This window comes from Bos indicus x Bos taurus, chromosome 24, assembly GCF_003369695.1.
Source record: "Bos indicus x Bos taurus breed Angus x Brahman F1 hybrid chromosome 24, Bos_hybrid_MaternalHap_v2.0, whole genome shotgun sequence".
Taxonomy (NCBI): Eukaryota; Metazoa; Chordata; class Mammalia; order Artiodactyla; family Bovidae; genus Bos; species Bos indicus x Bos taurus.
In genome coordinates, this window is record NC_040099.1 from 46,831,786 (window position 1) to 46,848,358 (window position 16,573).

A 16,573-nucleotide genomic window follows, 5' to 3' on the forward strand; every position below is an offset into this window, starting at 1 on the left:
TGAAATTAAAAGACACTTGCTCCTTGGAAGAAAATCTATGACCAACCTAGACAGCATATTAAAAAGCAGAGACATCGCTTTACCAACAAAGGTCCGTCTAGTCAAAGCTATTTTTCCAGTAGTCATGTATGGATGTGTGAGTTGGACCATAAAGAAAGCTGAGCGCCAAAGAATTGATGATTTTGAACTGTGGTGTTGGAGAAGACTCTTGAGAGTCCCTTGGACTGCAAGGAGATCCAACCAGTCCATCTTAAAGGAAATCAGTCCTGAATATTCATTACAAGGACTGATGCTGAAGCTGAAGCTCCAATACTTTGGCCACCAGATGCGAAGAAACGACTCATTTGAAAAGACCCTGAACCTGGCAGAGATTGAAGGCAGAAGAAGGGGACGAGAGAGGATGAGATGGCTGGATGGCATCACCGACTCAACGGATATGAGTTTGAATAAACTCCGGGAGTTGGTGAAGACAGGGAAGCCTGGCGAGCTTCAGTCCACCGGGTCGCAAAGAGTCGGACACTACCGAGCGTCTGAAATGAACTGAACTGCCAATCATCCCCTTTGTGTCTCTTGATTGGCCAGTGCGGTGCAAAAGCTCCGGATTAACAGGATTATTTTAACGTTGATTGGCATGCGGAAAGAATCCATCTTTGTCCAGTGATTGGCCGGCATGTCTAAACTCTGGCCAATCCTGAAGGGGGCGGGCTGGTTAAGCGTCAGATTTCCCTGAACTGCCTTGGTGGCTGTACTGGTAGGCCTAATAACTGGCTCCTTTTCTTCCTACTCTCGGTTCTTAACGCAGCGTCCTGATGGAGCTATCTTACCAGACCCTCAGGTTCACCCATCAGGCTCGGGAAGCGGTAAGGAAAGCATATACTATCAGAAACTCCTCTCCTCTTCCTGCGGGCCGATTCCTGTGTCCAGTTGCTATGGCGACAGAGGCCGCTGCTCTTGTGGCGCAAGCACAAAGTCTGGGGACTAGGGTTGAAGCGGGGTTGCGGAAAGAAAGTCGGATTTGGGCTCGACTACTGTTTGATGAAAGAGACGGCAGAGTTTGTGACTGAGGAGATGAGGTGTTGAGGGGAAGGCATTATTATCAGGCAGGCTGAGTCTTGATGAGTGAGCGGATTTAGAGTATGGTCAAAATGAAATGGTTGAAACGCAGGATAACACTGACTTGGGAGTTGGAATACGGGGTTCTGGTCCTGATTCACTACTACCAAGGTTGAGACTTTAGGAATTTAATTCCTCTTTCAGGCTTCCGTTCCCGCAGTAGAAAGTAAGGTAATTGGACTATAATCCTTTCACACAAAGATTACATGAATTTTACAATACATAGTGTTACCTATTATCTGTGTCCTTAGCTAACTGGCTCAACAATATTTTCCACAACAAAAAACGTAAATTGAAGCAGTATTATATGCCAGGCATCGAGGATATAACAATACTTCAAGGGGAAAATGATTACAAACATTTTTTTTTTAGTTGAAAAATACTGATATTTAAGCTCCACCTCCAGAGATTCTGATTTACTGGTTTTGGTGTATCCTGTTCATTGATAGTTTTTAAAACCTCAGTTGTGATCTCAATCTCGATTGCAATGTGTAGCCAAGATTATGAACCACCACTCTACTGTTTCCCACCTTTAAAAAGAAGCTAATAATACACAATGAAAGGTAACCCTTTGGCCTTACACTCCCTCTACCTAGCAGTGTCTCTCCAACTTCTGCAGTTTCTTTCCAACTCATGGAAAGGATTGGCTACACTAGCTATTGCCACTTTGTCGCCTCTGGGTTGTGCTTAAGCCCTTCCAACCTGAGCCTGAACCACCGGCATCAAAACATTTGGGGACGGCTTTTAATAAAGCAGATTTCTGCACCTCCCTGAGAATTACAGAATCAGAAGCTCTCTGGGATGAGGATATTGAAACGTGCATCTTAAATTCAGACTCCAGGTTGGAAAACCACTGCCCTAGATAGTCTCACACATCTTCATGACTTCCAATGCCATCTGTATGCCAGCAGCTCCCTTAAACTGACTTTAGACTGGACTTCTTTGCTGAGCCATGTGATATCCTAGAATATGGAACACAGAAAGGATGATAAATCAATTGACTACTTGACAAATCCAGTGGAAAATCAAGTATCTGCATGTTAACTTGTTCAACCGCTAACTCTTAACCTTCCCCTCTAAAACTTGTGGCTTTTCCAGTCTTCCTCTATCTGGGAATGTGAAACCACCATCCACCCAGTGGCTCAAATCAGAATTCTGAGAGTCATCCTTAGCTCCTTCTTCCTGCTAATTCCTGCTTAAGGAAGGCATCAGCAAATCTTACAGGTTCTATTTATATAATGGATCTTTAATAATAAATATTTCTACAGCCTTTATCTGGGTACAAGCCACCATAATCTATCACTTGAACCATTTCAATAGCCTCTTAACCATTCCCCCTGTTGGTTTTACCTCCTTTCAGTCAATTTTTCCTCCAACGATCAGAGTGATCTTAAAATTGTGTCACTCCTTGGCTAGGATCCTTTTAATGGCTTTCCATTATACTCGGGATAAAAGTACCACCTTGACATGATCTACAGAGCATGGTAATGTTGTGGCCCAACTTCCTCTTTGCCTCCCACTGCTCTAGGAACATTCTCTCAAATCTGACATGTTTCTGAACTCTATATAGTTTGTGCCATGTAGGTTATTATTTAATTGTGATTAATTTATGGTATTACCTGTTTCCTGCATGTGATATTGCCTCTCAGGCAGAATTCACGTGACTTGAAGACAGAGGCCCAATCTTGTTTTTTTGTTCTATTCCCAAGATGGCACTGCTGCTGCTGCTAAGTCACTTCAGTCGTGTCCGACTCTGTGCGGCCCCATAGACGGCAGCCCACCAGGCTCCACCGTCCTGGGATTCTCCAGGCAAGAACACTGGAGTGGGTTGCCATTTCCTTCTCCAATGCATGAAAGTGAAAAGTGAAAGTGAAGTCGCTCAGTCATGTCCGACTCTTAGCAACCCCATGGACTGCAGCCCACCAGGCTCCTCCGTCCATGGGATTTTCCAGGCAAGAGTACTGGAGTGGGTTGCCATTGCAAGATGGCACTAGGGAGAGCCATATTTAGGTATGCTTATTGATGTCTTAAACTCCTGGGGTCTAAATGCAAGGAATTTTACTGATTAGGGGCCTGTGGAGGGGATAGATTGAGGTGGGGAAGATAATCAGTGAATTTGATGTATGTCCATAGGAACTTGATCATCTGTGTTATCTACTGTATTGGATTTCAAGAATACTTCCTCTTTATTTGGGTGATTTTTATTGTTTCAAATTTTAAATATATATGTTCTCATATATATATATTTCAATTGCATTTTTGTTTTAAATAATGTAATGTCACACTCAGTTTTAAAAGATTTAATAGTTCTACAGAACTTAAGAAAGTTTCCTGCTCCCTTTCACACCCTCAAGTATTGCTCCCCAGAAGCAACTACTTTTGCCCTTCTTCTTCAAAATAACAAGTTAAAATTTCTGAATTTTGATTTTCCATTGTCAGATGCAAATTCTACTTACTTTGATGGAAAGTGAGCATTTGGCTTTTTTTTATCCTACCTCTTTCCTTCCCCATCCTCTCTCTTTCTCTCTGGCCCATACTTCCCTTCCTCCATTCTCCCAAGATCGTTTTATCACAATTTTTGATTAAATACAAATTCAGTATAATTGTGTATATTAATCCGACCATGAAACCATTATTCACAGCTGAGCCATATGGTAAACTGTGGTTGTATTTTATTTTTTATTTAACTGTGGGATAGGACTCAGTCGTAGCTTCAGTTCAGTCGCTCAGTCGTGTCCGACTCTTTGCAACCCCATGAATCCCAGCACGCCAGGCTTCCCCGTCCATCACCAACTCCCGGAGTTCACCCAGACTCATGTCCATCGAATCAGTGATGCCATCCAGCCATCTCATCCTCTGTCATCCCCTTCTCTTCCTGTCCCCAATCCCTCCCAACATCAGAGTCTTTTCCAACGAGTCAACTGTTCGCATGAGGCGGCCAAAGTCTGGAGTTTCAGCTTTAGCATCATTCCTTCCAAAGAAATCCCAGGGCTGATCCCCTTCAGAATGGACTGGTTGGATCTCCTTGCAGTCCAAGGGACTCTCAAGAGTCTTCTCCAACACCACAGTTCAAAAGCATCAATTCTTCGGCACTCAGCCTTCTTCACAGTCCAACTCTCACATCCATACATGACCACAGGAAAAACCATAGCCTTGACTAGATGGACCTTTGTTGGCAAGTAATGTCTCTGCTTTTGAATATGCTATCTAGGTTGGTCATAACTTTCCTTCCAAGGAGTAAGTGTCTTTTAATTTCATGGCTGCAGTCACCATCTGCAGTGATTTTGGAGCCCCCAAAAATAGTCTGACTAAACTCTGCCTTATTCTTAGGTTTACTTTTCTGTATATTTGATACTACTTTCTTCCTAAATTTTCTGAAGAAACTGTAAACCTCCTCTCCATGTGGTGAAGCTCACCAAGAAAATTTTCAGGTTTTTTTCTTTTCCTTCTTTCCTTTTGTTTAGAAGAGTGACTTAAACAATTTATTTAATCATTTTTGGTTGTGCTGGGTCTTGGTTGCTGTGTGGGTTTTCTCTAAGTTGCAGAGAATGGGGGCTACTCTCTAGCTGCAATATGCAGTCTCCTCATTGTGATGGCTCCTCTTGATGTAGAGCTCAGGCTCGGGGCACTAGGGCTTCAGTAGTTGCTGCTCCCTGGTCACTAGGTGCGGCCCAATGGCGTTGTTGCCCTGAGGCGTGTGGGATTGTCCCCCGACCAGAGATGAGACCCATGTCCTCTGCATTGGCAGGCAGATTCTCAACCGCTGGGCCACCAGGGAAGTTCCTTTTTCCTCCTTCTTGCCTTATATCCCTGTTTTAGCAAAATACACCAACCAGTGGCTGCCAGAGAAAGGGCACATGGGAGGCAAAGTTTTTGAAGTACGTATGCACATACATCCAGACAAAGCAGCAGTGTATGAAGTGGCTTTCCAGGTGAAGAACCTGCCTGCCAGTGCAGGAGATGACTGAAGCGACTTGGCATGCATGCACACTATGCGTGCAACTCTGTCCTTCTCTCACCTTGTTGATGGTGTGGCTGAGACTGATACTCTAGGTTGGAATTGATTTCATGTCATTTGAGGAGGCATTTCTCCATTATTTTTTAGCTTCCAGTGGGGTAGCAACAAGTGTGATGTTATTCATTCTCTGAATCCTTTTAGAATCTTCTCCTTACCATCTCTAGTTTCTGAATTTTCATGAAGATATCACTTGTTGAGAATTCTTTTTCATTCCCAGTGCTGGTATGAAGTTATGGGCCATTTAGATTAGGGAATTCATGCCCTCAATTCTGGAAAATATTCTTGTATTATTTCTTTAGATAATTTCTCTCTCTCTCTTTTTCCCTCTTGCTCTTCCTTTCTTTCTCTCTTGTCCTTCTTCCCTCCCTCCCTTCCTTTCGTTTTCCTGTTTTCCTTTCCTGGAAGTCCTATTCATTGAATGTTTGACTTCCATATGGAATCTGTAACATGCTGGTTTCTGTTTTATTTTACAATGCTTACTCTTGTTTTTTCTTATCAAGAGACCTCGTCAACTTTTTATCTGATTTGGTTGAGTTTTAAATTTCTGCTTTCGTATTTTTATTTCCAGATACTTTCTTATTGTCTCAGTGTTCCGTTTTCATGGCTCCTTTTAACTGTGAAGGTTTTCTCTCCCTCCCTGCCCCACCCCCTTCCCTTTTTGTCTTTTGCTCCTAGTATTTTGTCTGTTTCTGTTGCAGGAAGACGGACCCCTTCCAGGGCCCAAAACTGGGCTCTTGTCTAACACTAGGAAATGAATTGTCCGAGGAGACTCGTGTGCTGACAAAGCAAGAGATTTTATTGGGAAAGGGCACCCGGGTGGAGAGCAGTAGGGTAAGGGAACCCAGGAGAAGTGCACTGCTGCGTGGCTTGCAGTCTCACAGTTTTATGGTGATGGGATTAGTTTCCGGGTGGTCTTTGGCCAATCATTCTAATTCAGAGTCTTTCCTGGTGGCGTACGCATGGTTCAGCCAAGATGGATGCTAGCGAGAGGGATTCTGGGAAGCGGACGGACACACGGTGTCTCCTTTAGACCTTTCCTGAATTCTTCCGGTTGGTGGTGGCTTATTAGTTCCTTATTCCTTATCAGGATCTCCTGTCATAAAACAACTCATGCAAATGGTTACCATGGTGTCTGGCCAGGGTGGGCGGTTTCAATGTGCTTCCCCTAACATTGCCTCTCTAGTTTTTCTTTGCTTTTTTTCCCTGGTGCTCTGTCTTTCATGTAGGTTTTCCTCAGAAATCTAGTGAACCTTGCCTGAGGTAAGACACCTAAAAGCGAATTAGAATCTGTGAGCTTTAGAAGAGGCTCCTCAAATAGGGATGGGTTTTTCTGTTGGATGATCAGGTAGGCAGGAGCTTTTTTATTGGGACATCCACAGAAGCCAGTTTCTGTAGATATTTGCTCTGAGGTTTTCAGTTTCTCCAAGAAATGCTCTTCGCTTTCCTACAGGGAATGAGGGCAAAACAAGCATGCTTCCTATCCCTGTTGGAGTTAAACAGGGAAAGGCAGTTGTTTGGGGGTGGGGGGTTTCTCTTCACTGTTCAGAGCAAAATTTGTACTTACTCTTTCCTTTTTTAAAAAAATTCCTTTACCATCATTTTAATGTGATTTGGGGAGACAGCAGAGAGAAACAATCTCTAGAACAGTTTTTGTTTTACAGATATGTATTGTCTACTGGGCCCAAAGACTCGCACTAGTTGCTTTTGCAGGAGGTGAATTTAAAAAAAATCAACTAATATATGATTCGTATCTAAATGATAGGTTTGTTTTGTTATTGTGGGTTTCAAATCAGGCATTTGTCATACTTGTTTGTATGTTAAAATTTACTTTTAAATACGGTTATTTATTTGCATATGATAGGGGTTGGTGGCTGAGCTTAAGAATGGGAGTTAGATACTTTTCAATTCATATACTGGTTTTTACTTAACACTGAGGTGTAAATATACATTTATTCATCAGCTCCTACAATGAACACTTACTTAGTGACTACTATGTATAAAAACATGGTGTTTTGAGATACCCGTGATGTTTTGGGCGTTGAAACTGCCGATTAGCCTTAGGAAACGCCTCTTGGTTTTCATGATACTACAGTCTCCTAGAGTTCTGTTTTCCTTCTTGGCCTCTTTAATGCTCTTATCTTTCTCTGTCCCTTACAGTTTTGTTCTTTAGGATCTAAACTTGCCCCTTTTGGTCAGCCTTTTCCAAAGTTGACAAAGTGCCCCTCCTTGATGCAAAGAGTAGACATCACCATGCCACCTTTATCCCAGTAAATTATAATTGGATTTTTCCTTGTCATGACCTTTTCCTTTCCCGTCCTTTTCCTTCCCCTGACCCCAGTAGACTATAAGCTCCTTGAGGCAAGAACTCTGGTAAGTTTCTTTTCTAACTGGTAAACTGATAATGTTTCAGAAGGGCTTCTGAGTCTTTAGTGTGCACACTGAACACCTGGGATGTTTTGAACATTCAGGTTGTGATCCAGTAGTTCTGGGTGTGCATCATGACCTCCTGTGTGGTACCGTAATGATCTGTGGGTAGCAAAGATCTGTGAGTGGAGAATTTTCTCCTATTCCATTTTAAATTTAGTGTTTAATTAAAATAAAGCTGTGTCCAATTTGTAAACCTCTGCCACTGTTTTTTTTTTTTCCCCACTTGAAGGTAAGATCCTGGGGGAAAGGAACTCTGAGGAGCAATTGCTTCATTGTTTTTAATTTGACCACAGAATTTAAACCAAACAAACAGTAATTGGTATCAATGCAGAAGAACAGTTTTTAGAAAGCCATAATTGAGCCACACATTCATGTGCAAAATAATCTGATACAAAATTACTTTTATTTATTCTCACTTGTCATTACAGGTACTTTTCAAAAGTTGTGACTTCGCTTGTGCGAAACTTTTATATTAAAAAAATACCTACTATAAGTGTTAACTAATTAATGAGGTGGCAGATTAGGTTTTTAAATGAGTGTTGTTAAATGCCTTAGCTTTTATTAATCACATGGTCCCCTAAAAAAAAAAAAAAAAAAACTAGGGTAATTGAAAATTTAATTACATCAATGTTTTTCTTCAGAGAACTAAGGCTTATTAAACTTTAAATGTTCAAACATTTAAGCATCTATTGAAATACCAATAGCTATAAACAATGCGCAGTTCTAAATACTAATTAAATGAGCTCTAAATCACCATAAGCTAAGCTGAATTTTAAGTAACTCATGTTTTAAGTGCTCTGCTCTGCTCTTACTTACTTAAGGAAGATTAACTACTTCACTGCTGACCACCGGTGTAGCCTTGTGGGGATCTTTAAAAATGCTGTGGCTGATGTTGAACCACATTTTTTCTGTACTTGGACCAAGAAAGGGAGACTGATCAGACAACCTGGAACATTTTGCTAATGTCACATTGATACTCTTGGAGATGTGTTTTTTTTTTCTTTATTCCCCTACTTTTAACCACATAACTGAGAATATACAGATGTGAATTTGTACATTTGGTGTTTTGTGTTAACATCCTTTCTTTCTTTTGTAAAAAAAAACAACTACATTAATTTTAATAGATTTTATTTTTAAGTATAAAAAGTATATATCTCTCCATTCAGATCAGTCTTGTGTACATTTAAAAAAATTTATACAGCTTCCTGCTTTCAAATGTGATACAGCAAATAGTACCAGCAGTTTTGCAGAGATGAGACAGGGAGCTGAATTTGGGAAGACTTCGGTGGTTAGAATGGGGATGGAAGAGGACCAGAGAGGAGGCAGCTTGGCAAACAAATTGCTCCATGCTTCTGAGTTTTGGGCTGAATACTAAGCTGTGCATACACAGAGTGGAAATGTTTGAAGCTGGGGTAAAGCCAATTATCAGGGAACTGTAAGAGGAACAGCTACCCGTGCTCGTGTAACACTGCGATGTTTGAAGTCCAACCAACCTGAGTGGAGACCTCTTGTGGAACAGCAGAGCATTTACTGGAGATTCTAGGAAGGCAGTGCGTGAGGGAAGATTCCCCTGGAGGAGGGCATGGCAACCCACTTCAGTATTCTTGCCTGGAGATTCCCATAGACAGAGGAGCCTGGTGGGCTAGTCCATGGGGTCGCAGAGTCAGACACAACTGAAGAGACTTGGCACAAAACTAGTCTTAGAATAAACATGACTTTACATAACCTCTTTTCTAACAAAGCTTAATAGGATCAGAATTACCTGCAAATAACTGAACGATCTGCTTCTCCCAAACCCTCAACATACTTAAAAGAAGGTAATATAATCTAGAGATTTGCAGGACTGGCATCCAAGGAAAAAACTGCTAGCGGTCATAAAAAACAGGAAAATGTGCCAAAACGACAAAAATCCGTCAACAGAAGACTCAGCAATACAACAAAAGACAGAATTGGCGGATGGGGGGTCTTTAAAAACAGTTGTTATAAATATGTTTAAACATTTACGGAAAACATGATTATAAAAAGGAGAAAAACAAGATATAAGAAAATAGGCAAAATTGTTTCTGGGTCCTCAAGTCTGTTCCATTGGTCTTTTTGTCTATTTCCTATGCCAATGCCACACTGTCTTAGAAATATAGTTGTATCCATTCTTTTATTTTTATTTTTTTCATTTTTTAAGTTATATCCATTCTTTATGGGCTTCCCCAGGTGGCTCAGTGGTAAAGAATCCTCCTGCCAATGCAGGAAACGCAGGATTGATCCCTGGGTTGGAAAGATCCCCTGGAGAAGGAGATGGCAACCCACTCCAATATTCTTGCCTAGGAAATCGCCAGAGGAGCCTGGCAGCCTACAGTCCGTGGGGCCGCAAAAGAGTCAGACACTTGTTTAGTGACTAAACGCCAATCCATTCTTGATATCCTCTAGAGCAAAGACTTCTCACTTGTTCTTTTTTGTCAAATGGTCACACTATTATTGACATGTGTTTACATATTTTAGAATCAACTTGTCAAATTCCACAAAGGTTGCTGAATTTTGATTGAGATGGCATTGAGTTGGAAGAATAAATTTGAGAAGAATTGATGATTTAAAAATAATGAGAATTACAAAGAATTCTCCAATTGAAGAGTATGGTTTCTCTTTTTATTCTGGCTTCCTTAATTTTTTTCAGTAGCAGTTTAGAGTTTTCTGCATAGAAAACTTGCCCATTTTTGTTAGAAATACTTGTAGTTCTTGATACCACTCTAAATGGTTTTCATATCATTGTAAATGGTTTCTTGGTTTTTAAAATTTAATTTTATATTTATTACTAATATGTAGAAATGCAATTGATTTTGTATGTTGATCTTATTTTAGCAATATAAAATAGTGTGCTTAGAGTTCTTTTTTTAAATCAAAGAAGTGTGTTGATTTTTACCAAATACTTTTCTACATTTGTTAAAGTGATTATAATATTTCCCTTTATTTTATAATGTGGTGCATTAACTATGTTGTTTGATTCTCTAATATTAAACAGTCTTATCTCATTCCTGGGATATGCTGAAGTTTGATGTTACATAATGGTGATTCAGTTTGCTAATATTTTGCTTAGACTTTTTCCATCTATATTAATGAGTGAGACTGGCCTATTGTTTTCCTCTTTTGAGTGTCTTTGTCAGGTTTTAGTATGAAAGATATGTTGTCCTCATAAAAATTAAGAAATATTCCCTCTTCTTCATTCAGTAGTAAAAATTATGAAGATTGCCATTGTGTTTTTCATTGAATGGTAGAATTTGCCTTGAAAGAAATCTGAGAATGGATTTCCCGTAGAAAGTGTTTTGCTTTGTTTTTTGTTTGTTTATTGCGTGGTTTTTAACAAATTCAGGTTATTTTCATCAAAACTGTTGGTACTTTAAAATTTCTTTTTGCTGTTGATTTGGTATGTTATGTTTTTTTAGAATTTATTTATCTCATCTAAATTTTCAAATTTATTGGCATAATTGTTCATAATATCCTTTCTTTTTTTTTCATAATATCCTTTCTTAAAAAATTAAATATATATGGAATCTGTAACCATCTTCCCTTTTTATTCTTACATTGGTTTTTTTGTGCCTTCTCTTATTTTTCTTCATTAGTCTTACCAAAGGTTTATCAATTTTGTCAGTCTTTTCAAAGAACCAAGTTTTGTTGATCCTGTCTATGGTCTGTTTGATTTCTGTTTCTCTATTTTTGCGGTCTTAAAATTATTATTTCTTTGCAAATCAAAACAACAGTGAGCTATCACCTCATACCAGCCAGAAGGCTAGCATCAAAAGATCTACAAACAACAAACGCTGGAGAAGGTACGGAGAGAAGGGAACCCTTCTAGTCTGTTGGTGGGAATATAAATTGGTACAGTCACTATGAAGAACAGTATGCTGCTGCTGCTAAGTTGCTTCAGTTGTGTCCGACTCTGTGCGACCCCAGAGATGGCAGCCTACCAGGCTCCCCCGTCCCTGGGATTCTCCAGGCAAGAACACTGGAGTGGGTTGCCATTTCCTTCTCCAGTGCATGAAAGTGAAAGGTGAAAGTGAAGTCGATCAGTCGTGTCCGACTCTTAGCGACCCCATGGACTGCAGCCTCCAGGCTCCTCCATCCATGGGATTTTCCAGGCAAGAGTACTGGAGTGGGGTGCCATTGCCTTCTCCTATGGAGGTTCTTAAAAAACTAAAAACAGAGCTACCATATGACCCTACAATCCCACTCCTGGGCATATATCTATCCAGAGAAAAACATAATCTGAAAGGATACATACACCCCAGTGTTCATTGTAGCACTGTTTATAATAACCAAGATAGGTAAGCAGTCTAAATGTCCATTGAGGGAGGAATGGATGAAGAAGATGTGTTACATATATACAATGGACTATTACTCAGCCATTAAAAAGGATGAAATAATGCCATTTGCAGTAACATGGATGGACCTAAAGAGTGTCATACTGAATGAAGTAAGTCAGACAGAGAAGAAGTGAAGTGAAGTCGCTCAGTCGTGTCCGACTCTTTGTGACCCCATGGACTGTAGCCTACCAGGCTCCTCTGTCCACGGGATTTTCCAGGCAACAGTACTGGAGTGGATTGCCATTTCCTTCCCCAGGGGATCTTCCCGACCCAGGGATTGAAGCCAGGTCTCCCACATTGTAGACAGACGCTTAACTGTCTGAGCCACCAGGGAAGTCAAGTCACACAGAGAAGGAGAAATATCATATGACATCCCTTATATGTGAAATCTAAAAAGAAATGATACAAATGAACTTACAAAACAGAAAGACATTCACAGGTTTAGAAAACAAACTTAGGTTGCTGGGGATGGGAGGGATAGTTAGGGAGTTTGGGATGGACATGTACACACTGCTGTATTTAAAACAGATAACCAACAAAGACCTACCGTATAGCACATGGAAGTCCGGTCAATGTTATGTGGCAATCTGGATGGGAGGGGGATTGAGGTGGGAAGTGGATACATGTATATGTATGACTGAGTCCCTTCGCTATTTACCTGAAACTATCATAACATTGTTAATCAGGTATACCCTAGTACAAAATAAAAAATTCAAAAGAATAAAAAAAGTATAAAAAATGGTTATTTTCTATACTTTCCTTGGCTTTATTATTTTTTATAATTTATTAATATATTTGCTTAATTTTTAATATTTATCTTTTTTCTTTTAACAGATGCATTTAAAGATTTAAATTTTCCTTTAATCACCGCTTTGCCTGCTTCCATATGTTTTAATATGTAGCATTTTAATTTTTCTTTTTTATTCCCTTGTGGCTCAGCTGGAAAAGAATCCACCTGCAATGCAGGAGACCTGGGTTCCATCCCTGTGTTGGGAAGATACCCTGGAGGAGAGAAAGGCTACCCACTCCAGTATTCTGGCCTGGAGAATTCCATGGACTGTATAGTCCATGGGGGCGCAAAGAGTTGGACTCAACTGAACGACTTTTGCTTTTTTCATTCAGTTCCAAATATTTTCTTATATCTATTATGATTTTTCCCTGACTCATAAGTATTTAGAAGTGTATTATTTACATATGGGAGGTCTGCTGATACCTTTTGGACATTGTTTTCTAGTTTAATTGTGCTGTATTTACTAGCAACATTCTACAGGATTTCAGTCCTCTGACATTTGTCGAGAATTGTTTTATGGCTCAACGTATGGTTAAGTTTCTTAATTGTGTTGTTCAAATCTTTTATATGTTACAGATTTTTTTTTCTTTTTGTTCGAAGGCATATAAGTATCTCTCACTGTAATTGTATTTTTTGCCTATTTCTCCTTTTGATTTTGTCAATTTTTGCTTTATTTGATGTTATGTTATTTTGTGGGATGAATGGTATCCCCTTCTCCCAAAATGTTATATGTTTAGGTACCTAAACATATAGAATTGTTATCTTCAGTTAATTTGTGTGTTTGATGTGAGATAGGGGTTAAGTTTATTTTTTTTTCCTATTTGGTTATCCAATTGCTCCAGCATCTTTTAAAAAATTTTTGAATTACTGTGGCAACTTCGTAAAAAATCACATGACCATATATTTGTGGGTTTATTTTTGAACTCTCTGTTCCTTTTGATTGATAGATTTATCTATCTCCAGGTCAGTATCAAACTATCTTAATTATTGTGGCTTAATACTAAGCCTTAAAAACTGGTAGTATAAATTCTCTGACCTAGCTATTTTTCAATGCCATCTTGGTTCTAAATTTCCACATAAATGTCAGAATCAGATTTTCAATTTATATAAACAAGTTCACTGAGCTTTTGATAAGATTGCATTCAATCTATACATCAGTTTTAAGGAGAACATCTTTAAAAATTCATTTTCTCAATTCTTAAATGTTATAACTTTTTAAATATCTCTTAGCCCTATTTTGTCATTTTCAGCATAGAGGTTGCATTATTTTGCTAGGGCTGCCATAACAAAATATCACAGACTGGGTGTCTTAAACAGCAAAAATTTATTTTCTCACAGTTCTGGAGGCTAGATGTCCAAGAAAAAGGTGTTGGCAGGTTTGATTTATCCTGAGGCCTTTCTCCTTGGCTTGCAAGTGGCCACCTTTTTGCTGTGTCTTCAACATGGTATTTCCTATATTAGAGAACCATCTCTGGCATCATTTCACATGTCTAAATTTCCTCTTCTTCCAAGGACACCAGTCAGATTGGATTAGGGCTCACCCTAATGGCCTCATTTTAATTTATTAATCTCCTAAAGGCTCTGTCTTTAAATACAGTCACATTCTGAGTTATTCACGGTTAGGGCTTCAGTATATGAATTTGGGGAGAAGGGGATACCATTCATCCCACAAAAGAAATCTGCAACATCTTTTGTTAAATTTGTTCCTACTTGATTTTTATAGACTATTGTAAATTATATTGATTGAAATAGTTTTCCTCAAGTCTGTGTCTGATACTTCTAATATCTTGAGTTCCATGTGGATCTGTTTCAATTTTCTGTTATTCCTAATATTTTTCATTTATGCTGTTATTCTCTTAGACTGCATGGTAGTGTAGTTGATTTGTTTTTAGAAATAATTTGTGATGAAGGATGATGATATCTTCCTGTAAAGGTAATTTAGGCTTGTTTCTGTCTTGTGCCTGGTGGGAGGAGCTAGCAATTCAGGAATGTCTCAATCCAAATTTAGGGACTGAGATTTTTCTGGGGTTTCCCTAGTAGCTCAGCTACTAAAGAATCCACCTGCAATGTAGGAGACTCCCATTTTATTCCTGATCCGCTGGAGAAGGGATAGGCTACCCACTCCAGTGTTCTTGGGCTTCCCCAGTGGCTCAGCTGGTATAGAATCTGCCTACCATGTGGGAGACCTGGGTTCAATCCCTGGATTGTGAAGATTCCCTGGAGAAGGGAACAGCTACCCGCTCTAGTATTCTGGCCTGGAGAATTTTAGGGACTGACATTTAGGGACTCAATCCAAATTTAGGGACTGAGATTTTTCTGGGCCATACAGAACATGGGCACCTTACCTTATCTTTTGTCCTCATTCCTAGAATGGAATAAGGACTGAATATTCATTGATTTTGCCAGGGTCCCCTATCTTCATGGGTCTTGGTTTAGAACTTTTGCACCTTAGCACTTTGAGGTTGTCAAATATACTACCCAGCTTCTTAGCCTTTTAGAGGCAGGCAGATGTTCTAGAGAAAAGTGGATTCACATGCCACGGTCATGTCTTTGTATTAAATACACACACACACAGAGTTGTGTCTGTGGAATAAAATCCTATCAGTGAAATTGCTATATCAGTTTGTATATGTGTATATTTGACATGTGTGCATCTGAAGAATGCAATTCTGTGGAAATAAATAAAAACCACCCATATTGAGGAAACAGGCTATTTACTGAGTGCTTGCTGTAGTAAGAAAGTCAAATGTCATCACTTGCATTTGGCAGGCAGGGGAGTGGGAAAGCTTTATAGTGAAAAAAAGTGGGAAGATTTTAACATTTTCTGATTGGAGGCTGTTGACCTGGGAAATCTGGAGTTGGGCTACCTGGAAGTGGGGCATCTTATGTGATTGATTTGGAAGTCATATTTGGCTTTCTTGGTTGGTCCTGACTTGGAGGCTAAGAGCAAAAATAGGGAGGCTGGCAGTTGTTGAGCAAATCTCGACCATTCTGGGCCAGTTGCTATGGAGGTTGTGATTTAGTTTCTTGGACAGATTGCTATAGGGTCTGGGATTTGGTTTTCTGAGATGGTTGCTTACAGAGGTTGTGGTTTGGCTTCCTGAGCTTATGTGGGTCTGGCCATTATCCATTTATATATTCAGTTTCTCATCTTAAAAGTGATACCGTAGTACCAAAGGATGTATATAACTTTGCCTTTTAACTTCAGTAGAAGTTGTATCAACTTATCATCTTACTAGTAATGTATGATCAGCTGCTCCAACATAGCAGGCTATTAATTTTTTGAATTTTACTCAACTGATAATGTGGAAATTTGTATTATGTTTCAAATTTGCATTTTTGTAAGATTGAGCATCTCGTCACATAGAGTCGTTTGTGTTTCTTTTTGTGTGAACCATCTTTTCCTATGCTTGTCCATTTTTATAGTAAATTATTGATGTTTTTTCTTTGCTTTGTGGGCACTTATTATATATAAAGGAAATTGGTCTTTTGAATGTTAACTGAGTTGTAAATATCTTTCCCAGTTATTGTTTCTTAACCTTTTTTGTATATTTAGAATTTTTTATGTGGTCAAACCTATCAGCCTTTTTAATTAATGGCTTCTGGGTTTGTGTTCAAAAAGGCCTCATCTACTCAGATTAAAAAAAAAAATCCCATGTTGCATATTTTTATTTATATAAATACAACCTGAAGATAACATTTGTTAATTAAGACTATGTCTTACTGTTTACAAAGGTTAGTTAAGAACAAAGGTATAATGTATCTTAAAATTGTCAGTGAGAATGAGGCTTCTCATCTTCAGAATTCTGAAGTGTTCTCTAGGCAGGGAGGCAGGGGCTTGGTGTGCAGTCTTACAGAAACAACACTTGAAAA

General features: G+C 39.3%; 1 protein-coding gene across 3 annotated transcripts in view; it reads left to right on the forward strand.

Annotated features, from left to right (window-relative positions):
• The first annotated feature begins 714 nt into the window (after positions 1 to 714).
• KATNAL2 (katanin catalytic subunit A1 like 2) overlaps positions 715 to 16,573 on the forward strand; it is a 111,072-nt gene continuing 95,213 nt past the window's right edge. For 2 of the 3 annotated variants that reach the window (XM_027526032.1, XM_027526033.1), the window contains exon 1: positions 715 to 860. In XM_027526032.1, the coding sequence (XP_027381833.1) occupies positions 810 to 860 (51 nt within the window). In that variant the 5' untranslated portion in view covers positions 715 to 809. The remainder of the gene's footprint in view (positions 861 to 16,573) is intronic. The other variant, XM_027526034.1, reaches the window with a different exon arrangement.